General features: G+C 35.6%; 3 protein-coding genes across 4 annotated transcripts in view; 1 reads left to right on the forward strand and 2 right to left on the reverse strand.

The window, feature by feature from the left end:
* Positions 1-30: 30 nt before the first annotated feature.
* On the reverse strand, positions 31-2,561 carry LOC127523490 (uncharacterized). The gene is made up of 8 exons (XM_051914240.1): positions 2,434-2,561; positions 2,118-2,192; positions 1,912-1,974; positions 1,750-1,812; positions 1,476-1,545; positions 938-1,387; positions 766-861; positions 31-640 (listed from the first exon to the last, which is right to left on the reverse strand). Exons 2-8 carry the CDS (start codon positions 2,190-2,192, stop codon positions 237-239), a joined length of 1,221 nt encoding a protein of 406 aa, XP_051770200.1. The 5' UTR covers positions 2,434-2,561; the 3' UTR covers positions 31-236.
* Positions 2,562-8,069: 5,508 nt separating this feature from the next.
* Positions 8,070-16,078, reverse strand: pdk2a (pyruvate dehydrogenase kinase 2a). Its single transcript, XM_051915009.1, has 11 exons — positions 15,818-16,078; positions 14,687-14,828; positions 13,933-14,004; positions 13,441-13,625; positions 13,262-13,351; positions 12,290-12,367; positions 12,005-12,081; positions 11,815-11,913; positions 11,213-11,323; positions 10,420-10,533; positions 8,070-9,437 (listed from the first exon to the last, which is right to left on the reverse strand). Exons 1-11 carry the CDS (start codon positions 15,933-15,935, stop codon positions 9,294-9,296), a joined length of 1,230 nt encoding a protein of 409 aa, XP_051770969.1. The 5' UTR covers positions 15,936-16,078; the 3' UTR covers positions 8,070-9,293.
* A 5,454-nt stretch (positions 16,079-21,532) lies between these two features.
* Positions 21,533-25,713, forward strand: part of tbkbp1 (TBK1 binding protein 1) — a 51,445-nt gene continuing 47,264 nt past the window's right edge. For both annotated transcript variants that reach the window (XM_051915106.1, XM_051915104.1), the window contains exon 1: positions 21,533-21,806. The gene's annotated coding sequence lies outside the window, so the exon portion shown is untranslated. The remainder of the gene's footprint in view (positions 21,807-25,713) is intronic.

The raw sequence follows: 25,713 nt of genomic DNA on the forward strand, positions 1-25,713 counted from the left end.
ATATATATATATATTAATAATGACAAAAAGTTTTGGTTTAGTCTTAAATTCAGAAGTTTTATGGCAAATAAATTTTATAGAAAAGAAGCACTTATAAATTGGAAAGCACTGAAAATATATCTCTCAGCAAGACAGATGTATTAAAATAATTAAGCAATGAATAAACAGAACTAAGTCAAACATAGTTGGTACTATTAAATTGGCCTCTAATTACACTATAAATGTTCATAATTCTCTTAGATTTTTCTCACCATAAGTAATGAACCCCCAAAAGCAATGGTGTTGGATGCACCAGTGGCCCAAGATTTGCCGCGATTTTGGGTCACATAAACCGTAGCACCTTTGCGCAGAGTCGTCATGTACGTAGAGAGATTCCCAACTGAGTTGGAGCCCTGAACATTACTATGGGAGACAGCCACCCAGTAATTATTTACAACAAGCCATAGGTCAGTTGTCCCACTCCCCCCAGTCTGTGTGGAGAAGAAGAACTGATAGACGCCTGAAAATGGAGCTCTGAATACCCCGGTGCGAGCGTCGAAAGCCTCGCCTTGATTCACATACACTTTCCTGTACACAATCGTGTTCACTTTTCCTGAGATGCTGGCCGGGTAGGTGGCAAAAAAATGGACGTTTGCTTTCACTACAAATCACAAGGAAAGAAAATGCTTCATTATTTTTATTAAAAGATAGATAATTGTAATTATAATAGCTACATTTCACAGCATTTGTTCATTTAATTATTAATAATGAAGAGAAATGACTCACCTCTCATTTTGTTTTTCTTACACATCCAGGTGATTTTGTCTCTGCTGATGCAAGACTCACTTTTTTTGCACTTTCCACAGACAAGTGTGTTAATGTCTGAAAGGATGGTGTGCAACAGTCAATATATGCAATATTTATTATTTTCTTAAAGCCTGAGTGCATCACATCTTACCTGCACAATATGCCAAATGGCAAGCTTCCGGTTTGACAAACTTGTAGACATAGTAGTTTCCCTTACATGCTTTCACCTGAATGGGAGGGGATTTGAACAAACAGCAGTTGTCTCTCCAGTTTCCACACACTTTGCGGGTGACTACTCCATCTCGTATCCGGGGGTGACCGCCGACGAGCCACAGTGGAGCGTGTGTGCCGCACATTTCTTTCTTCACACACTTCTCAGGCATCTGGATGGTTTTTCCACGGTAGAAGAGACGGTACCAGCCATTCCACTGGACATTGCGGTCGCAAGCAACCTTCTTGGAGCTGTAGTTTGTAGCTCTCCAGGCTTGGTCCAACACGGAATAGTGAAAGCAGGGGTCAAGGGCCTCATCACTGTCGTCCACACTGGAGCCTTCTGCTCCATCTTCACCCTGGGTGAGGGTATACGGCAGATGGCTGCTGCCTATCAAAGACAAATTTATATAGCCCTTTAAAAACACACCCACACACACATTTTTAATAGGAAAACCATACAAGAATAATTGGCTAACCAGTTTGTAGTGATGTCAAATTCATCTCCACATCTGTATCAATAGGTTTCTGTGAACAGTACGGTAATGCCTACAACAAAACAAAATAGTTTGTCACCATATGAATTCTAATACATTGAGCCATATTTTGACATTGAGATTAATCTGCATTCATTATATAGCTATTTTTTTTAAAAACAGCTTGCTTAAATTTTTCTGATTAGAATATAATTAGTATACTTTTTTATTATTATTTAACCAGCAAAGAGACTGTAATTATCAGCTTTAATATTACCTGGCTCAAGGCTTCTTGCTTTTGTTTCATTACTGCTTGTTCACGTTTCAAGCTTTCCATCTCCTAAATAAATACACAGAGAAAGAAAACCAATGCTTATACCACTCTTCCTTTAGAAATTGAAACATTTAGGATACCAAATCACTTTAAATGCACCACTACCTTATAGACAACAGCAAGTTGCTCCTTTAAAGGTTGGTCAATATTCCAAGCTCTGAATGTATACTAGAAGACATTGCAATGAAATAATGTGAAATAATATTTGCACAGTTACTGTACAACTGCAGTTATAATGTAAGAATATTGTAAAATGTTGGTCTTATTTTATTTATAACATTAATTATATTAACCAATTCGATCATACTTACTGAAATATCTCTTTTGTCAGTGTCAGCCGAACAGACAACCAGCACGGCAAACACTTGGATGCATAAGGAAAGCATCTAAAGGTTAAAGTAAAAAACAGCATTAGACTTTGCATTATTTATCTATATACATTTTAAAAAATAAATATTAATATGAAGTATGTGTTTCTAATTTAAAAAAAAAAATGGATTTAGGTTAATTTGCCTTAATCAAGAAGGCAAACTCTTGGGATTTACAAGTAATTAAATTACTGTGCTTAAGTGATTTTTTTTATTTTTTTATTTTGTCTTTTAAAAATTATAAACATTTAAAGCTTACCTTTTCACAAAGAGCAGATCTCTATGCGTTATGCAAGTCAACTATATAGGATAGAGTTTATATACTGCACTAGATGATGGGGTGGACACCACTGCCATGCAGAAGGAAGTTTCTGGTTAGACTTTCACACCAGTATTTTTTTACATGGAACTCTGGTGACACTGTTCACAAATAAGGTGCTAACATGCACATGAAAAGTAGCCACAGGCAGTTTTTTTGAGCTCATGAGGTCAGCAAAAAATGTTGTGCAAAAATGTATTTGCATATATGCATGCAAAATATTATTACAATAAGTTCCTTGAAATAAGTTAAAATAACTTAAACTTGTTGGTAGAAATATTTACAATGTTAACAAATAAAGACAAAGGAGAAAAATGCATTAAAATATTTTTTAAAAGGAACAAGGTCAAGGCTAGGCCAGTATTTTACACTAAACCAAGTTTTCATTGTTTGAGCATTTGGAAAGCAGTTGGATAGTTCACCCAAAGATTAAAATTCTGTCATCATTTACTCACCCTCAAGTTGTTCCAAACCTGTATGAATTTCTTTCTTCTGCTGAATACAAAAGAAGGTATTTTGAAGAATGTTTGTAACCAAACAATTGATGGAACCCATTGACTTCCACAGAATTTTTTTTTTCCATACTATGGAAGTCAATGAGGTCCATCAACTGTTTGGTTACCGACAGTCTTCAAAATATCCTTTTTTAGTGTGTGTGTGTTCAGCAAAAGAGAGAAATTCATACAGGTTTGGAACAACTTGAGGGTGAGTAAATTATGACAGAATTTTCATTTTTTGGGGTGAACTATCCCTTTAATTAGCTTTTTGTGAAAAACCAGGTTTAAGTCAGGAAAGTTAGCAATTACTTACTCTCACAATGCAATTTAACAAGTTGCTTGACTGTTATAGATTTTGCCTTTTCAAGCATCATTCTGAAACCACATGACAAGTCATTGGTTAGAGCAAAAAACAATTTTTGCATTATCAGCGTAACAGTGACAAGACCTAAACTCCCTTTTGTTCAAACACACATTATGTTTAACATAATATCTTAAAATAATAAATTAAATCTGATTTGCTTCTTAAATCTAACCTGTTAGTACAAATTAATATTAGACTCCTGAAAAATAAATGAGATTACTTTCACATTTAAAAACACAAGGTGGGAGAAATATGGCCCTTAAGGAAGATTTAAAGAAAAATAAAAAAGCATAATTGATAGTATGAAATAGTTTCGTGTAAAATATGCGCTGTGAGTTAAAAGATGCGCTTGCTTTGACTAGTGTAAAGGAAACTGCCCGTAGTGTCTGTGTGAAGGACGCGGTAATTCCTTGAAATAAATAAGTATCTGCAATAACGAAAGCCACCACTAGGTGGTGACCTCTTACCTAATTCAAATCATTGGGGTTTGACAAGTTTACTGGACAGGAACTTGTAAATTACAAATCTGGTGAAATAAAGAACAATTATTCTGGTGAAACACTAATTATGTAATTGTTGAATCACCACAAAACAATGTTAAATCATAATTTTAAAACTAAAATTAAAACCATAAAAAACTATTTTTGTTACTTGAAATAAAATTGTACATATTGTACATATAAAATTGTACAATATGTCTACAATAAATGTAGACATATTTAAAAAAAATAATTAAAAAAAATCAAAAATGGGAAAAAACCCCCCAAAATTACTAAAACTTTAACTGAAATTAAAATAAAAACTGAAAATGTAAATATATAATAATCAAATTCAATCTATAATAATATAATCTAATTCAAAATATTAATAGAAAATATAATAGTATCTCATTGATATTAAAATAACATTTTATTTTTTTCATATTTCCTATTGCATTGTATATTTCAATTACTATTATTATTATATTGTTATTATGGCACATTGCATTCTGTTTTATTGTTATTTATTTGTGTGTGTGTGTGTGTGTGTGTGTGTGTGTGTGTGTGTGTGTGTGTGTGTGTGTGTGTTTATTTTTCTTGTGTGAACTTGTGAGTATTGATGACAAACATCCCCATAAAGTACTTAACTGTAATCGTAAAAACAAATTAGAACAGATTTAATGAGTAAAATGGGAGTAATGTGTTTCACTGGTGGCTTATTAAGTCTTCTGAATAAATTAAATCCACTTTTATCTCATATGGGCACAATAATAGAATAGAGTCAACAGAACATTGTGTTTTGTTCTCGCTCCTTAACTGTAAAAACCATGCCACACATCATTTGGTAATGTATTAAAATACTTGGCAACCTCAGCTCTCACTGTCAATAGAGCAATGAGCAGTCGATTGTGTGATTAGATAAGACCAGTCCAGTCAGTACAATAGTCCACCCAGGAAAACATGTTCATGTTTTGATGTGAAGCACAGGCCTCAGCCTTTTTACATAAGCAGGAGACATCAGTAAACAGCCCTGGGGAATGACAGGCATGCTACAGAGAACAGCCGCCTGGACAATCCGATTGCAGCCTGTTGTGAACTGTGATATGTTTGCATACATTACCCACCCCTACCCCACCCCCATCTCCACTCACCCGTAGAGCAACACGTACACTCCATCATTTATGGCCTGCTCTTAGGGCTGTACTTTTCCTATGAGGGTTCCTGGAACTAGCCCCATACAGTTGCTCACTGCTGTACTCACACGTCTCTGTAGATTCTAACACATGAGGGTTCAGTCTTTAACAGCTGTGTAACAGGGCACTCTATAGAGGAAGTCATCTGTTTCAGTCTCTTTTTAATACTTAGATACTTATGCAGTCTTCTGCACCTGTGTGGCTAAAAATACAGTCGTAGCCAAAAGTGATGTCCAGCATTGGAAAATTGACATCACACTTTTTTCAAATATTATTAAAAATTTGTTTTTGTAAGCATATTGCGTATTTGTGCTTGGGTCAATTGTTTTATTTGTGATAACACAATGAAACATGCCAAACTGAGAGAGAGAAAGACCAAAAAGGTAAAGATGTGGATACAAATATTAACAGGTAATATTGTTAAAATGCACTCTCAAATAGTACTTTTAGGGGTACACAGCTTGTCACTGGGGCAGTACCCTCCAAATCTACCCCTAAATGAAAATTCTGTAATCATTTACTCATTCTCAAGTTGCTCCAAAGCAGTATAACTTTCCTTCAAATGGAATGTTTCAAATGTTTTTGTACATACAATTAAAGTCAGTGGGGTCCAAAACAACAAAATGTTGAGACATTTTTCAAAATATCTTCTTTTTGCTGAAAAAAGAAGATCATACAGGTTTACAATGAGGGTAAGTAAAGGCCCATTCACACCAGGAACAATAACTATAACAATAACTATATTAGTGTCTACACAACAGACTATAACATTCTGTTTATTATATTCAAGTTTTAGATTTAAGTTTCACAGACAGGCTTAGACTAAACCAGGCCTTAGTTCAATTAGGACATTTTCCCCTGGTTTCACAGACAAGGCTTAAACCTAGTCCCAGACTAAAATACATGTCTGAGCTGTTTTAACTGAAAGCAACTTGCACTGACATATCTTAGAATATGTCAGTGACATTGTTTTGTCTCAAGATGCACACCAGTAACATTTTTTTCTAAGGCACTTTTATAAAAGATACTTAATTGCCCTAATTGAACAAAGGCCTAATTCTGGCTTAATCTAAACCCTGTCTGTGAAACTGGGCCTTAGCCTAAGTAGCTTTTTAAACCTGCCTTAGAAAAAAAAAAAAAAACATTACTGGTGTGCACCTTGAGACAAAACAATGGCACTGACCTATTTTATTTGCTTTCAGTTAAAACAGTGCAAACTTGCTTTTTAATCTGGGACTAGTTAAGCCTTTTCTGTGAAACAGGGTGTTAGTGTATTATTTAGAGCTCTTTAAAGTCGAGTGCATTCTGGTTGGCTGTTTTGATTGTTTATAGCTGGAAAACAAACAAGCAAAAAAATTAAAACTGATTCCAACGATATCGTTCCTCTGTGGCATAGCTATAGTTATCATTATAGTTATCCTTGGTGTGAGCAGGCCTTAAATGATGACCTTTTTTATTTTTAGGTCAACTATAGTGTCAGCATCAGACGTCACACCACGGACCGCTGACTGAACGTCTGATGCATATGGCACACTTAACTGGAAACACTTCAGGATTTTAGAAGTCGACATCTGGTTGGTTGGATTCTACAGGATGTCCGAGAGACACGTGTCTCGCGTTCTTTAATGGTCCGCCTGGAAACAAATGCCGTGATGCTAAACCCCCTCGCGAAAAAAGAACGCAGTCATGTTTACAATTGTGAGAATGAACGCTTACCAGGATCAACTAAACGCTGGATTTTCAAAAGTATGTGAAGTTCGCGGCTTCATTGTTGCAGTAAACTTGCACAAAGTTCTTGAATGAATAATTTATAAGATGCACGCTGGTCTGTTATTGTAGGGACATCAACTTTAAATTTTCACGCCTCTAAACATGACGTGGAACAAAACGAACTGTGATTGGTTGCGTTACATGTCAGTCAAACGTCCTCTTGGGCGGTCCTTGGCCAATGAAAGCTGCGAGTCCACCTTCTGCCGTCAGACTAGGTGAACTTATTCAATTACTCATAACCTTTTAATATGGAAGCCCATTTCTAACACATAAGAAAAAAAAATGCTTTGGTAAATCATAATTAGGACATAAAAAATCAAAATTATGAGATAAAAAGTAATAATGAGATAAAAAAAAAAAGTTGTGGATCTCATAATTTAGTTTTTTTTTTTATCTCACAATTTAGAGTCCATCTGAATAAATAAATCCACTTTTTGTCATAAGTATGATTTACTAATGCATGATTTCTTTTTTTTTTTTAATGTGGCAGAAATGGGCTTCCATACTTAAAGGTCCACTTTAGTGACTAAAAAATACCTGTTAGTTCCTTTTTAAGGTTTCTGTCTCAGTGACAAGCTGTTGTATCCCTTTTTTCTGTAAGTTACTACTTTATCTGAGAGTGTGGAGATGTGTCATATGAAAAACACACCATTCAAACATACTGAATATGTGCAGAAGCTGTCTATGATTGCTCAAAAATGAAAAGTAAATAGAAAGGTTATCACATTGATTTATTGTTTACCTAGGTCTAAAACATTCCAGAGGCTTCTGCACGTAAACAAGCTATCCGTCTAACCTTATATGGATTACCTCATATCATGTGATTTATGGTATGTGATATATTGTAAGAGGAGCACTTGTTTATCAAGTAGTTCTTGAGAAGGTTAACCCATCAAGACCACAGTAGTCTCTATGGACACAAAATGATCCTGATGGTTTCACATTTAGCAAGAACTAATTTTGTTCTATCACTGCCCGTCTGACCTTCATGTATTACAGATTTGCTAACTTCATTGTTTCTTCCAGACTTGTTCCATTCATGCCTCTCATTGGTGACCAATGACCTCACTTTCCATGTAACGTCTGACCTTAAAAGATATGTTGTTTACTATGAAATGTAACCTCTGCCTTACTGGGCAATAGTTCAATGTGTAGTATCTCGATCCACACCTGTCAATCATCTTTGTCCTCTCTATAATTCAGCCTTGCACTAAGGAACCATCAATGGAGTTCAGAGTACTTGTTGACTCATAAAATGACTCCCATAATTGACTTAAGTGACAATTTTTTTTATTTCAATTCTATACACATCATTTGCTTTAGATGGAAAACATATTACAAAAATAAAGTTTAGATTTTCAGGAAAAACACGACAAAAACATAATACTCAAAATATGGTCCTTACATGTAAGGTTATATGGTGCAAGTTCAAAGCAGATGGTTGATTTAATACAGTAGGCATGCTCTCAAAAGAGTAGGCTTAAAATTAGAAGCTCTGATTTCAAGCTGTATAATATTCGCAGAGAACTAGTGGCCAAAGGCCCACAGATCTGAAAAAGGCAACAACTGATCAAAGGTCTGAACTTCAGTCGATGAGGTATCTAAGATGCTTCAACATTCAACAACAAAACACTGTGTTTGAAATGCTTGGTGCATATAAGTTGTAAGTGTTTCAAGTTTAAATCAATGAGATTACTGGTACATTCTAACAGGTTTTAAACCCATTTACATCTATGATCTCCTTCTAGTGCCTTAAATTCAAGTGTGAAGAAAATACCAGGGATCACATTGACATATTTGGCCACACACTAATAAAGTCAGAATTATGGCCTCTATAATGATCTCTTTCTCTCAGCTTTTGGCCATTTTGGCCAGTATGAACACCCCTCCATTAGCAACAAAGTCATTTAATTACAAGTATTCCTTGATTTCAGCATTACTAATGCAGTCCAGTACACTCATACATAAATGATCCATCATGGGTTGAATATGGATTTTTATCACCCCATTCTTGGCCCTTTATTTCTGATTTCATGTGCTTTTAAGGTTCTATGGCACATGCCTGTTGTGACTTGCTGGTTCCAACAACTAGACGGCCCTTGTCCTCTAACACAGGCTTCGGAAAGTAAACTGAACGTCTGGATCACTTATCCTCACTGGAACGTCCACTTGACAGTCCTCCAATAAAGGAAGAGTAGTTTGGTGCAGATTATCTTGGCACTTTGTTCCACTTCATATGAATTAGTGTGGTCTGCAGGTAACACTGTGACAAAGCCTAGTTTCTCAAACCAAAAAAATTATATGATATAGTCATGGTGGTGGTGCAGAGGAAAACCATTGCATGCAACAACTACGGTATTGCTGTGAGACTACACGGCTTCACGGTGAGTGGAGAGTTAGGGCTCGGCCATGTGGACATCATGTCCTTCCCCATTCACTCATGTCAGTAGGTTTAGAGAACTGTCCTATTTCCTTCCTGGAGGCTTCATGCTTCATTTCACTTGGCCAGTCTGAACACGGCCAGGTCCAGAGGCTCTCGACTGGGAACGCACCAGTCATCTGCCCCCTGAGTGACTTCATAGTTTCGTCGAGCTGTCTTGTTAAACACAGGGAGCCTCTCGACTGAGTCAGTGGATAAAGCCTGAGGGGAAATCATGATGTAATCTGTTAGAACACAACACAATGCAAAATATTCTAAGTACTTTAATTTCCAACAAGTTCAGAGCGTTTTTAAACATGTTCCAAAGAATTAAGCAGGGGTGTCAAACTCAGAGTTTAGCTCCAAGTCAAGTCAAGTGACCTTTATTTTTTTAGCGCTTTATACAATACAGATTGTTTCAAAGCAGCATTACAGTGATAACAGGAAAATGATTTAATGGTGTGAACAGAGTTCACTTCAGCTGTTAAGCAGCTCTAAAAAGAAAATAGTGTCATTATTCAGCTGAAGTCAGTTTAGTGTTGATTCAGTTCAGCTGTAAAGATCATCAATTATTAATTTTGGTTCATTCATCTATAAGGCAGGTCTCCAACCTTAATTAGACAATTGAACCTACTAATCAAGGTATTCAGGATTACTATCTCATACTGTCTGAGTAGGTACTACTTGCTTTGCAAGTATAAAGTATGTTATATATAGTATGAATATGGGTAGTATGAAGGAAATTCAGATGTACTACATCTGCCATGCTGTTACTGTCACGTGACCTATCAGCGTCAGTTGCATTGCTACACTGTCATTCATAAATTCTCTCCCTTGGCCTCATGGGATAGTAAAGTGTCAATCAAATGTGCACTCCAGAATCTCAGCAGAAGTAGTAGGTCATTCCAGTACTTTTCGCCTCCTATTTTACTCTTACTCTATATAGTAGGGAAGCACCAGAAACTTCTAGGCAGATCAATAGTATTGTTCCAAACCTGTCAGCATTGGACCTCATTGATTTTCATTGCATGGACAAAATCAGTTGAAACATTTTTAAAAAAATATCTTTTGTGTCCAATAGAAGAAATAAAATCATACAGGTTTGGAACCTCACAAATAATGGAATGATGTAAATAATGACCTGAAAATTGACAGAATTTTCAATTTTAGGTGAACTATCCCTTTAAGTAGGGTTTAAATTTACCTTCAGGTGAATGACTGCATCAGTACCATGGCCCTCCATAGAGTAGAGCTGGAGGTCACCCTGGAAGTACTTGGCATAGAGTCGAGAAATGGGCAACCCATAACCAAACCCAGCCTGTAGACAAAAGGCAGCTAATATTATAAAAAAGCAGTGATATTTTATCATTGAGATACTTTTAGGCTTGGTTTCACAGACAGGGCTTAGATTAAGCCAGGATTAGGCATTAGTTCAATTAGGACATTTAAGTAGCTTAGAAAAAAACATTACTGGTGTGCATCTTGAGACAAAACAATGGCATTGACATATTTTAAAGTTGTTTCAGTTACAACAGCTCAAACATGCATTTTACTCTGGGACTAGGCTGAGCCTTGTCTGTGAAACCGGGGGTTATAGTTTTTATTCATATTTTAGTATTATTTTTATATTTTCTGCTATTATTTTCATTTTAGTTAATGTTTTAATAATTTTGTTGTGTTGTCATTTTTATTAATTTTTTTCTTAATATGTCTGTATAGTTTTTATTTCAGCATTAGTTTCAGTTATTTTAGTACATCTAGTACATCAAGAAAATGAGAAATGTTGCCTTGGAAATTAGCTGAAATAAAAAGTTATTTATTTCATTTCATTATTTTAGTTATTTTTATTTCTTTTCAGTTAACGCTTATTTTATGTAACAAGAATGTTTTTATGGTTTTAGTTTTAGTTAACTATAATAACTCTGTGAAGAGGGCACTTTAAATTATATATCTTGCGATTCTATTTGTATTTAATGCATAATCCGGTGAAGTCTCACCAGGGGAGCCCTTTGTTTCTCATCCATCTGGGGTGTTGGTGCCGTAGAGTACATGTAGCTGAAGAGATTCTCCATCTTCCTGAAAGGAACTCCACCACCTCTGTCACTCATCTACAAAGACAAAGAAGACATTGTTAGAATAAAAACTGGATAGATAGAAAAAAATAGAATGAGAGTGAATTAGGGACAGACGGGCACTGGCCGCGACTTTAACTCCTGACCATGACTGGTTAGCATGAACAAGATTTATATCAGCATTGTCAAGGTAACTAAACAAAGCCAGTCAGCTCTCATGTACTGCGTTATGCAACAGCAGGTGTTTCACTGATGGAAAAATGACCGATGGCTCTAGTTACATCAGAGTACAATCAATAAGGCGGCATTGAACTGACAAATCCTATGAACTTTTTCTGAGTTTAACGACCAAGTTAAAAAAAAAAATAAAAAAAAAAGATTAAATAATTAAAAATAAATAATTTTAAAACAACTAAATGAATGGGTCATATCAGGGTAAAATGTGCATAATTGCCATGAAAATGTCTAACAATAAAAAAAACTTTACAACATATTGCGATAATGCTGCTCGTTCAAATTAAAATGACCTTGATAGTGAGGTCCTCTCCTCCTATGGCCACCATAACTTGAATGGGTGAAAGATTACTGTCTTCTTTATGGTTCTCAATGGTTGCCCTCATTGCATTCTGAAGAAGAAACCATATCGTCACGACAATATTCAGATCTTACGTAAACAGCATTGTTTCAGGGCAGAATATGAGATGGGCTACAGCTCACCTTGAACAGTTCAAATAGCATATGGTACAGATGGGAAGGCACATACACTATGCTGATAGGCTGGCTCCTGTTATTAGCTGTAAAAGGAGAAACACAGTCACAGTGTCAATATTGTCTATAGCTGCTAAATCATCTATTATAACAGCTAAGCACTGAGCAATAAATGAATATGTATATCTATATCAATCTATTCATAGATAGATAGAGAGATAGATAGATAGAGAGATAGATAGTGATTTAACACGCTATTTAACATGAACATAAAGATATTCCATCTGTTCTTACTGTTGAGTTCCTGTAGTACCAGGTCAGGTGAGCTGAGGTAGTACTGATCACACAGCATCTTGGCACTTTCATATGCATCTACATGAAAAATGTGTTGACATAACAGTTTTTTAGAAACATATAAGAGTCTGTGTGTATTGACTAAACAAATGGGTCACTGATTTTAAAGGGTTAGTTCACCCACAAATGGAAATTCTGTCATCATTTACTCACCCTCATGTTGTTCCAAACTTGTAAGACTTTCGTTCATCTTCAAAACACAAATGAAGTATTTTAATAAAATCTGAGAAATTTCTGTCCCTCTATTGACAGCCCACGCAACTACAGTTTTAATGCTTCAAAAAGTTCATAAGGAGACTTTAAAACTAATCCATATGAATTGAGTTGTTTAGTCCAAATTTTCTGAAGAGACTCGATCGCTTTTATTCACATATAAAAATTAATCAACGCACACATCAGTTGTGGTAAACGGAAGCTCAAGCATGTTTGTTTGATGTGTGAGAACCAATGAGGTTCATTCTCGTGTTACGCAGCATGTTTGAGCTTCCACAAGAACCAATGAGCTTCTGTTTATGTTTGCTGATTAATGTTTATATTTGAATAAAAGCCTAAATATAATCTATTCAATATATAAAGCAATCATGTCTCTTCAGAAAATTTGGACTAAAACACTTGATACATGTGGATTAGTTTTATCATCTCTTTATGAACTTTTTGATGCGACAAAATGGTAGTTGCATGGACTGTCAATGGAGGGACTGAAATCTCTCAGATTTAATTTACAACATCTTCATTTGTATTTCGAAGATGAACAAAAGTCTTACAGGTTTGGAATGACATGAGGGTGAGTAATTGATGACAATTTTTTTTTCTTTTCATTTTTTGGGTGAACTAACCCTTTAAGAAGCATATAGATACAAACACTCACTCCACATGTTTGTGGTTTTATCAGATAGATTTTTCACACTATACCTTTAACAACATCTGCCACCTGACAATGAGGGTCTATACTGCCAATGGTATTGGGGTGAACTGGATTTGTGGCACCATCAAATACAAGAGCTGAAAAATCAGAGAAAACAACATGAATACAAGCAATTTAAGAAGCAATGATGCTCAGAGGTATTATTTGACCTGAATATTGTGCTTACTGTGCTGGTTGATGAGCATTCTGATGGATATCCGGCTCAAGTACAAACGGTCCAGGAAATACTGAATATTCTGATTAGTGACCGGATCTTGACCAAATACTTCTTTATATTCAATCACACCTTGGGCCATAGTGGGTACAACATCATTGTGCCTGTTTCGGATGTTGACCAGAGCATCCACAAACCTGCGTGCAGAGTCAAGAGTGTTAAAATATCCGATGAACAAGGAAGAACATGTCTGGGCATATTTGACCAATTTTTATGTGCAACATCATTTTCATGACAATAATTAATCTCTTTTGAATTCTCAATATAATTCAAACAAATAAAAAAAACTTAACATGAAACATCCTGATGCATTAAATGTGCTTAATTGCCATGAAATAATGGCAAACAATGCACAAATCTAAATACAATTTCTTGTTTTTCTTTTGATTTTGAGGTCAAACATAAGATGTTTTCATGAAATTTACAGATTGTACTTCTACTTACTCTTCTAATACGCTGTGGTCATCTGGACTTTTCTCCAAGAATTCCAAGACCTCCATCAAACTCTGAATATACCTTAGCACACAAACAAAAGCAATATGAATTGAATTTATGTCAATAAATGTAATAAAACACAATGAAACTGTACATGAGCACTGTATTCATTGGGAAACTAGCTTGTCCAGAGACTCTTCTGCTAACTACTTTACAGATCTCTGTAACATCATATATATATGTAGTTCATTTTGTAAATTATATTTGATATAAACTGCAAATCTGAGATTTCAGTTAGACGGACGATAAATGTATTACACTACTAAACGAATGCAATTCACAAAAACATTGACCTAGTATCTGTGGAAAAACAACCGTTAAACAGTTGCATATCATGCATAATAATGGCAGAATGTTTTGTTTTTGCCATGCCTAAGCTTCCAAGTTTCCACTCTTCCTAAAAGAAAAACAAGGGGAAGTATGACGCGAAAAAAGCACGAGGTAGTGAAAGTGGGATAAAGTTCACAGCAGACTCCCTCCTTAAAGAAGTGTTGCTCCCACCCTAAAGTAGGATATGGGACAAAGTTCACGTTCTCTACGTCACACAAGTTTAGAATTTGGCCTAGTCTCAAGTAGACCGCGTCTAAAAATAAATAACACGCCTCTGACCATTTAATCGCCTGTTAAACAATTCGTCCTTTCTACAACAATACTAATCTTGGTAGATCCGTTTATAAATACAGTAAAATGTTGTATAACTCACCAGCTTTGAACCATTTGTACAGAAGGAGTGGTAAGTAATCTTTTGGGGAGCAAGTTTATTTCTTTCATGATGTTTGACAGACGTACGGGCAGCTCTTGTCTCAGGAAAACAAAAGATGTTTTCTCGCATGCGTTGGTAGAACCTGGACAAATACAACATATTAAAAAATATGTATGGCAAAGTGGTAAACACACACACTACACAAGTGTCACGTTGCTCATAAATAATGCAATTATTTCTACACAGTAGAATACAGATGCATAAACAGCAGGGTTGCAAGGCAAAGCCAACAGCAGTTACATGATGCAACAGTCAGCCAGTATGAACAGTGATGGGAATTCCGAGTCATAACCGCGAATCGGTTCTTTGGAATAGTTCGTTTCAAAGATCCGGTTCAGAAAATATATCGAGCCACACGTCATCACGTTGCCTCTGAGGAACTTTATAACGTTTAAATATAACATTAAGTTAGAAAATATAGCAGTTTACTGCATTTTTCGTCGATTAAATTGTATTAATATGGATGGTTTATGGATGCTTGAGTGTTTTAATAAAATGCTATTTATTAAATAAGTAAAAAAAAAAAAAAAATACGATCACGTCGAAAAACAATTAAAGTGTGTTTTAGCATTTTTGCTATTCTTAAAGTAATTTTAGCCCATCAGTCCTTGCTTTACTCCAAATTCTCTTACTATCCGCTCAGTTCAATTTCAAATTAGGGAGTTATTTATTCAGTCCGATTTGTAAATATATCGTTCAGTCATTTTGGTAAACAAATTCAGACTGATTCTGAGCCGGGTCAGCTGATTCACTAAAAAGATTCGAATCAAAAGAACAATTTGTTCCCGAATCGTACATAGCTGCACACAGCTGGTAGAGCAGTACCAAATAATTTCTGCATCAGGTAGATGCAAATTGCACGAGCAACTATATATTCATGCACGTAATCATGAACGTAATATAGTGCATAATAATAATACCGGTGATATGAAGTGCCATATGATAAAACTGCTGTTCTGCAGCTGACACACGGCAGCGTTTAGGCTACTCAGGCTATAAATTAAGCTTATCAATCTAGGAATACATACAATTGCATACACGAGCAAACAACACAGCAGAAGGAACACTCACCAAAATCGAGAAACTGTTTCATAGAAAGTGGAGAAGGTGAAAATTTGGAGAAGTGTTCGATGTGATGAGGCACACTGGCCAAAGCAGCATTCTTCATTATAAACCTGACGAACTTCATTTCGATGATATAGCAGATAGGCTATAGCAGCTGCAGAGATCCAGTTTTATCAATAGCTATGTTTATAATGCATGTAGGCTACTGCCCTGTATATAATGGTCTAAGAGGCAGCTGTTCTTCCAAGAGCACTCAACAGCCAATCAGAGTCCGAGTTTCCTATTACTACTCCAAATCCGTCCAATAGCATGTGGAGGCTTAAATATAAGCATTCAGTCATGGATATAAACACGTGTATAGTCCTAGAACACTGTGTTGTTTGCGTCCTGAAGAAGAAGCACGTCTGTTCTTTACATCCGAAACTATAACGATCATAATGAAAAACATTAAAGCTAAATGAATATCAGAATCTAAGGTACAGTTGAACTCAAAAGTTTACATACCCCTTGCAGAATCTAGAAAAATGTGAATCATTTTAACAAAATAAGAAGGATCATGAAAATTGCGTGTTATTTTTTATTTAGTACTGTCCTGAATAAACTATTTCACATAACAGTTGTTTACATGTCCATAAGACAAAAAAAATTGCTGAATTTATAAAAATGACCCTGTTCAAAAGTTTACATACCCTTGATTCTTAATACTGTGTGGTTACCTGGATGATCCACGACTGTTTTTTTGTTTTGTGATGGTTGTTCATGAGTCCCTTGTTTGTCCTGAGCAGTTAAACTGAGCTCTGTTCTTCAGAAAAAATCCTTCAGGTCCTGCAGATTCTTTGGTTTTCCAGCATCTTTTGCATATTTGAACCCTTTTCAGCAGTGACTGTATGATTCTGAGATCCATCTTTTCACACTGAGGACAATTGAGGGACTCAAACACAAGTATTAAACAAGGTTCAAACATTCACTGATGCTCCAGAAGGAAACACGATGCATTAAGAGTCGGAGATGTAAACTTTTTGAATTGGATGAACAGAATAAATTGTATTCTGTCTTCTGGGAAACATGTAAGTATCTTTTGTAGCTTCCAAAGGGCAGAACTAAATGAAAAAATATGTTCTTTAAACAAAATAAAAAAAACTTGCACATCAACTTCTTGTTCAAATGTTTTCACCCCTGACTCTTAACACATCGTGTTTCCTTCTGGAGCATCAGTGAATGTTTGCAGCTTTTGTAATAGTTTTGTCTGAGTCCCTCAGTTGTCCTCAGTGTGAAAAGATGGATCTCAAAATCATATAGTCACTGCTGGAAAGGGTTCAAATATGCAGAAGATGCTGGAAAACTGAAGAATCTGCAGGACTTGGAGGATTTTTCTGAAGAACAGAGCTCAGTTTAACTGCTCAGAACAAACAAGGGACTCATGAACAACCATCACAAAACAAAAAAACAGTCGTAGATTATCCAGGTAACCACACAGTATTACGAATCAAGGGTATGTAAACTTTTGAACAGGGTCATTTTTATAAATTCAGCAATTTTTTTTGTCTTATGGACATGTAAACAACTGTTATGTGAAATAGTTTATTCAGGACAGTACTAAATAAAAAATAACATGCAATTTTCATGATCCTTCTTATTTTGTTAAAATGATTCACATTTTTCTAGATTCTGCAAGGGGTATGTAAACTTTTGAGCTCAACTGTATAGGCCTATTATGTTAATAATAGACTACCTTATTAATTTTACCACACTGTAAAACATTCCTTTGAGAACTTTAGTTTAATTAGGCTACTACCTTCATAAAATCAAGTGCAAAAGTTGCAGCCTGCAGTAATAAATTAATAATTACACTTTTTTTTTTCAAGTATTTTGAATTTAATTACTCGAGATGAATAAAGTTAAGGAAACACAGCATAAATATTAAAATATTTGTACAGTATTTTTTTTACTTCAGAAATTCATTAGGCTAAAACTCCTTTTGAACTTTATTTTGCCCCACTGATCTTTTTCAGGACATGTGGGGACAAATCCATATTATACATAATATAATTTTCATATCCAAAGCTTTCTGTTTTGAATGGTGAATTCGTGTTTGAGGACATTATGTTCTATGAAAGGCTAACGGGTCAAATCCATTCTTGCATAACCAGGACAGTCTCGATAAGAGACAAGCAATTATGCATATTTCACTTTCTCCTTCCAGCCAAGTTAATCAGAGGTATTCCCATTTTTATTCGAGCTTAGATGTATAACAAATGTCTATCTTTAAATGCATCTTTAAAAATGAATAAACAGATTAGTCAGCAGATTCCCATATGTATTCAGTATAATTATGGGTTATGCAGTGAGCCTCGTCTCATCAGATGATTTATCACAATGGAGACCTAGATAAATCAATATGTAGTGACTCTGTCCATTATTAAATCATTACAAATAACGTTTCCCATATGTTCAACTATACAGCTTCACGCTTAGCCAGTGATCAAAGGCGCCACCTTGTGGTCAGTGTTGGAATATGTTTTAACCTTCCACCACCCTCAATGGGGAGTAAACCTATTATTTTAGAACAGGGTTGGGCAACTCTGGCCCTGGATCTCGAGGGCCAGAGTTGCCCAGCCCTGTTTTAGAGCATTACATTTTTGGTGTTTCTGTTTGGGGAGAGAAAAAAAACAAAAACAACAACAATTGGTTAAATGTAAAACCATGGCTGCTAAAACACTTTATTTGGCACCAAAGCCTGTTTATTTGGCTCTATAGATTTAAAATGCATGGTTATGATGTACTGTGTTGTGTTAGGCTAAATCATCAAAGAGCAGACAAGTTGTAGTACATTTCTTTGCCTTAAACTGTGTTATCTAAACTCCAAAGCATTCTGTCTATGCAGTATTTATTGTATAGCCATTAAGATGGGGACCTGGGGAGAAGAAAACATGCCCAGTGGAAATTTCCTTTATGGTCAGACACGGGCCATTGATGTGCTGTTTTCGTCTATGAATGGAACACAGCTTCAAGCCAAATGTCAAACTCACTCTCAGGCCATTCCTTTTCAGGAGCTATTCTCATACCAAGTAACAGATTCCACCATAAATCCATTTAAATTACTTATAAATGCAGATTTGATATCCAAAAGCATCTTTATTTTTAATAGCTAGAGAAAATGTATATCTAATTCTAAAGATTTTAACTTTAAGTTACAATATGTGGCATGAACTCTCACAGACCCCTGGCATGAAACTTTAATAAATGCAGCAAATTCTCTGATTGGTTTTCTGTATTTTGCTGCCAGTTGTCTTTCTGGATTTACTCATACCAGAGTTATGTGAATGATGCAGAATAAAAGCAGAAAGAGGGACAGGTTTTTGAGAGCTGTGCACTGAGACTAAACATGCATAATTCCTTACTACAACATAAATGTCAAACGAGTCAAATGTGTGAATACACAGTATTCATGAACGCAGTACCCAGATGACATACCGTATCCGGTGCTAATCTAAAATGTATAACCAGTAGATACTTTGCCGAGGAGCTGTTAGAATTAAAAAGATGGAAATGTATTTAAATAACACCAGCGAGAAGCAATATATGGCCAGTTTTTGTCTAAAATATAAGTTACTGCATATTAAAGTGCCCCTATTATGCTTTTTCAAATATTTATGCAGTAATATATAGCTGTTTGTGAATGTAAAAGGTCTGCAAAGATGAAAGTGTTTGACAAATAAAGTTATTGTCTCCTACAAGAAAGAATCGATTCTGAACTGCGGAATAAAGTCATCAGCAATTCCAGTCTCACTACATGTAACAATGTAATACATTTGCATAATGCCAGCCTATGGTCTTCATTGGCTGCCTGTGAACAACGTATATTTTGACCCACCCTCAAACACTAGCTGTAGCTGAGGGCTGGAAGAGTTTCGTGTTGTTGACATGTCGAGAAGATGCTGTTTTCAGTGCTGCGAATCCACTTTGTTTGCACTTCAAAAGTATTAGGGCTTGCGCTGGAATTGATACAGAAAAACAGATGCCATCGTTCGCAGTGTTGGTGGTAACGCATTACAAGTAACTTGAGTTTCGTAATCAGATTACTTTTCAAGTAACTAGTAAAGTAATGCATTACTTTTTCAATTTACAACAAAATATCTAAGTTACTTTTCCAAATAAGTAACGCAAGTTACTTTTTTCACATTTATTGACTGACAGCTGTCCTGTCCCCATGTTGAGAGAAATAAAGTGCGGAGGTGTTGTGTAAACATGATGGGTATTGTAGTTCTAGACTAAGGGTACATTTACACTACAACAATATGCTTAAAACAGAGATTTTCCTTTGAGGTTTACGTGTACAGACGTCACCATTGTCAAAACGATCCCCATTCACACGAATCCGTGAAAACAACTAAAAACGCTGTATTCTGCTGGCAGGCCATTAGATGGCGGTGAAACACTATAGACTGAACATGTAATACGCATGTGCATGACCTCATTGTTTTTGTTGTTTACATGGAGACCATTTTCAAAACCTTGCACTTTGAAACCCGTTTCAAAAGTTTGCATTTTCAGGCACCCAAAACGCCGTTGTCATGTAAATAAACGGCTAAAACGCATAAAAAGTTTTACGTTTTAGTTGAAAACGGTGTCGTGTAAACAGCCCCTAAATGTGAACATACATTTACTCATCTCACTTGCACAAAAACATTCAGTATTCCTCAAGATGAATAAAAACGTTGAAATATAATTTCAGAATTGTACGCAAACATGTAATAATTAACTATATTAAATTACACAAATATACTTTATACTTGTTTGTTTGAGCTGCGCCCTCTACTGTACAGGCGTAAATATGCATTTCCTTCAGCCTGAGGCTTTTTCATTTCACTTTTGGTGTAAAAGGGCCTTAACATTTTCCAAAAAATAGAACTTTTTTTGTTGCTATTAAAAAACAAACAAGCAAGCCCAGCCCAGGTGAGAAAAAGTATATACACTTTATAAAATAACATAACGCATAACCTTTCATAAAAAGTAACACAATTAGTTACTTTTTTAAGGAGTAACACAATATTGTAATGCATTACTTTTAAAAGTAACTTTCCCCAACACTGATCATTCGTATCACCGTGTATCAAGCGCTGAGGAAGCCTCTGGAGCTGAAATTCAGATATGGTAAGAGGCGTTTTGTTTCTGACACGCACTGTAATCAGTAGACCAATCACATCAGACTGGGCCGTCTGACCAATCAGAGCAGAGTAGGTTTGCGGAAAGGAGGGGTTTAGAGAGACTGAACCATTTCAGACTCTTTGAGAAATTAGGTGATGTGCAATGTATATGATAAGAAAACTAAATAATTTTTTGACCTTAGAGCAAAAATAGGAACCTTTAAAATAGCATAATAGGGACACTTTAATTTCTTGTTTAATGTATAAACTATTGTATAAAAACAATAGGCCTACCACATATTCATGCTGCTGAACTGAATATGCGCCACTATGAATCACAATTATGCAGCACTCATGCCTGTGTGATATGACTTATTTTTTACGGTATTTTTCAACACCATGTTCTTGTTAGGGACAAGCTGATCCCAAATTAAATAATGTTCTTCTTTGTGGTAAAAGGGATGCAGCTTCATAAATATCTGTATAGTGGCTTTATTTAGGTCAGATAAAAATATAAACGTTTTATAAGAGAAAATAACAGGTTAATATACTATATAATGACTATTATTATTTCTACACACACAGGAGGAGTCTCTAGGACCCGAAACAACCAGGAAGTAAAGCCCATCTAAACAGAACATGAGGGTTAGGTATCGCTGTAGTGCCTGTGTCGGTGATGTTTTATATTGAATCTTCAGCAGTGGCGCTCAAACTCTCTCTGATCCTCACTGAGAGCATCTGAACCAACAACAGCAGCGGGCATCAGCCTCATACAATTAACCAGCACTTCTGGGGTGCCTGGCTCTTCACCGAAGACATGTCAACAGAGGACGGATCTATGAATCACAGTGAGTGCCTTTTTCCTTATTTTTCATGTAATATGTGTTTTGGTGTGTATGGTCGGAGTATTGCAGTGCGGGTTACATCATTACAGTGGCAAACAGCGCACAGCCATGTTTTACAGAGTGCTCTACAAATGTCCGTGTAAATACAACGCAAGCGACACGGGAAGCGTTGCATGTTCAGTATGAATTTACATATTTTCATATAGCATCTCTTCGTTTGTGTAAATATAATGAATACGGGCAGTTTTTGAAACAAAAGGAGACGTTTGCGGTTTGACATCAGCATTGCTCAGCCGCTGCAAGTAGATCGTCAAATGCAACAAAAAAAAACTGTTCTGTAACGCATTGCATCTTTATGAAACACGGCGAATTGAGATTAAACGACCATGGAAATTATATTTAATGATTTATTTCACGCGGTCAATGAGATTTGCCTGATTCAATTGTAGAATAAAAAATAACCTGCCTACGGGGAGAAATAACAGTGGATGATGTGGTTTGTCCCGTACAACACTATAAATAACTTTTTCCTTACTGTAGAGCACTCATGCATGAAGGATGATGTTCAAGATGACATTCCAACACACAGTTTTGTCATTTATCGGAGGAAAGGTTTGCCTTATGATAAATTAAAATCGATATATGTCGGAAAATGTGTGAAAATAGAAAACTTTAGCCATGAATGAATATATCATTGGCATCATCAGCAGGTTCGCTGTGTTGTGTAATGAAACAACAATAGTCCCTTCACAACCGCATTATAGTGAGCTGATGTGGCGAGGGATCGGTATACAGTCCCACTTAATGCATTGAATTGTCCATTACTGATAGTCTTTAATTCTTAAACGACTATTGTAAAAGTGATCAAATACTGTTAGATTATATATATATATATATATATATATATATATATAGATATATATATATATATATATATATAATAATTTTATATTTAGCTTTTGTTCAGGTCGTTTGTAACGATGCACTGGACAGCTCCAGGTGCTGAACCGTTTTAAAGAGTGTGATCGCTCATACGGGGATAATAAATGTAAGATTTACCTTTGATGAAAAGGAATGACATGCCCGGAATTGGTAGAGTTTTATTTTTAAATATCCAAAACAGAAAGAGTAGTAAAAATGCTACTGTAGTTCACCCAAATATATATAACTGTCATTATTTAATTGTTCTAAACATGTATTATGAGTTCTTTGTTCTGTTGAACACAAAAGAAGATATTTCGGCGAATGTTGGTAACAGTTGCTGCCCCATTTACTTCCATAGTATGAAAACAAATACTATGGAAGTCAATGGTGGCCAGCAACTGTTTGGTTACCAACATTCTTTTTTAGAACCACTTGAGGGTAAATGATGACAGAATTTTTATTTTTGGGTGAACTATCCCTTTAAAAACTGTTAAAATTATATTAATGGTGAAAATGATATATTGCGAGAAAGACGATACATATACAGTAATTGTAATGTAAAATATTGTACAAAAATACAAAGTATGTGACCTTAAAGGTGCAAGTGTAAAATTTGGGAGGATCTATTGACAGAAATGCAATATAACATACATAACTATGTTTTCAGTGGTGTATAAAAGACCTTACATAATGAACCGTTATGATTTATTACCTTAGAATGAGCCATTTTTATCTCATTCACCGCGGGTCCCCCCTCTATGTCAAGTCGTCATTTTGAGCCAGCATGTTTCTACAGCAGCCCTAAACGGACAAATACTCTACAGAGCGCGTTTCATTACTGTATTGTTCTTCTAAATTGTTCATGTTTTTAGAGGCAGCTTGCATCGTCACTACGTTAAATACACACAAATAAGAAGTAGTAGTAGTAGTCGTATGGTTTATTAGAAGCAGAGACCGTTCTTTGTTAGAAGTAAAAAGAAACCTCATTGCTTGACTTGCTGACGTACTCTCTGCTGTCTCAGATGACGATATCTTTGACTTGTGTCGGCCAGACGGCCACCGTAGCTTCTCAAATCACGCTAAAGGTGAGCTGCCGTTGGTTGCAGTTCGTAATCTCACCGCTAGATGCCGTGAAATTTACACACTGCAACTTTAATTTACAAAGAAACAGTATATGGTATGGTAAAATATTGTTGAAATGTTTTGGTGACACTTTACAATAAGGTTCATTAGTTAACTCCATTAGTTAACATTAACTAATAATGAACAATACTTCTACAGCATTTATTAATCTTTGTTAATGTTAATTTCAATATTTACTAATACATTATTCAAATCAAGAGTTGTATTTGTTAACGTTAGTTAATCCACTGTTAAGGAACATGAACAAACATGAACTGCTGTATTTTTATTAACTAACGTTAACAAAGATTAACAAATACAGTAACAAATGTATTGCTCATGGTTAGTTCATGTTAGTTAATACATTAACTAATGTTAACAAATGAACCTTATTGTAAAGTAAACCAATGTTTTTTAATCTCAGCTTTTAATTTTATATCACCTTATAATTATTGTATTATTTCCGTGCTAGGTTGGCATATTCATAATATTACATAATTTAATGACATATCCAATCTTGTAATATCTGAAACATTATACCTGGATATATAAGTTCTGGAAACTAGCTGCCAGTTTAACAAAAACAAATGTATAGTGTAGCTTTTGAATATATTATTGTTTTAGTGAGAAATGACAGTACAAGGATGCTGTCTGATGCATTGTTATTCTGCTAGCGTTTAACGATAATGGAAATAATAGTTTTTTTGACAAGTTGTCTCTGATCGCTGCATACAGTAGGTCTGCTAAACTCATTTGCAATTTAACAAAACAAAACTGCACTCACAGTGTTGAACATGCCACAAAACAAAGCTTTTGAACAAGCTTTGTTTTTGAAAAGCATGATTCCCACTCCTGACAGGCATTATGCTTTCTCAGTTGCACTGCGCATTGAAAAGCGAAGTAGAATGGCTTACTAAATCATGTTTTAAGAATTCCTTGAAAGGAAATATTGGCAAGAAATAACAGTGGACTTTGCTGTTTTGCAACAACTGCCCTGTCTTTTTTTTTTCTTTTCCTCTCTGTTTGGAGTCTTGACTTGATTATTGTGCACTTAATTAGTAACACCGCCTTTTTTCCTGGTGGGAGACTGTCTGCAGGAGCTAATTTAAGGGTCTGACGTTAGGAGGTGAATCACGTTAGCCTCTCAGCTATTCCCAGTCGCAAAGCACTTCTCATGTTGCTCATTGTTGCAACATGTAATTATGATTTATGCTGCTTTGAAATGGCTTTTTGTCAGACCTGTGAAAAGATACACTATTTTTATACCCTGCGTTTTCTTTCTTTATTTTTTTATTCACCTATAAGAAAATGGCCAGCTGTGAGCAGGTCAGAAAGCATGTAAGATAAGGATCAGTTTGGAGGAGAAACCGCGATGAGCTGAATTTCTGAAGAAGGTCACTTGTAAATGGCGAGAGACGAGCCTTGCCACCTGTGTCTCCTGACTGTGTAGTCCTTTACCACATCTTGCTCACACAAGCAGATGGCACAGTTTAGTATTGAGCTAAATAACAGCAAAAAGCTAGCTAGAGGTACATTTTTCAGCTGTTTTATACAAGCTAAGAAATTTGTGGCTTTCAACTTGCATTCATTTTTCAACAGTACGGTCACGGTCAGGGCTTGATTGTCTTTTGCTGTAATATTTTGATAGTAAACGAGCTTAAATTTGTCATGAAATGGAAGTTGTGATATTCTTTTCTTCCCTATTGTGACATTTATTAGAGTAAAACAGCTTCAAGAACAAGAAAAAATGTAGGGCAGGACTTGATTTTGCCCATCAGGAATTGATTGGATCATTGTCATTTCTATTGCTGTGATCTCATGTGATTGACAGATTGTCCCACCCTCACAACGATAAAAACCCTCA

This window comes from Ctenopharyngodon idella, chromosome 12 (genome assembly GCF_019924925.1).
Source record: "Ctenopharyngodon idella isolate HZGC_01 chromosome 12, HZGC01, whole genome shotgun sequence".
NCBI lineage: Eukaryota > Metazoa > Chordata > Actinopteri > Cypriniformes > Xenocyprididae > Ctenopharyngodon > Ctenopharyngodon idella.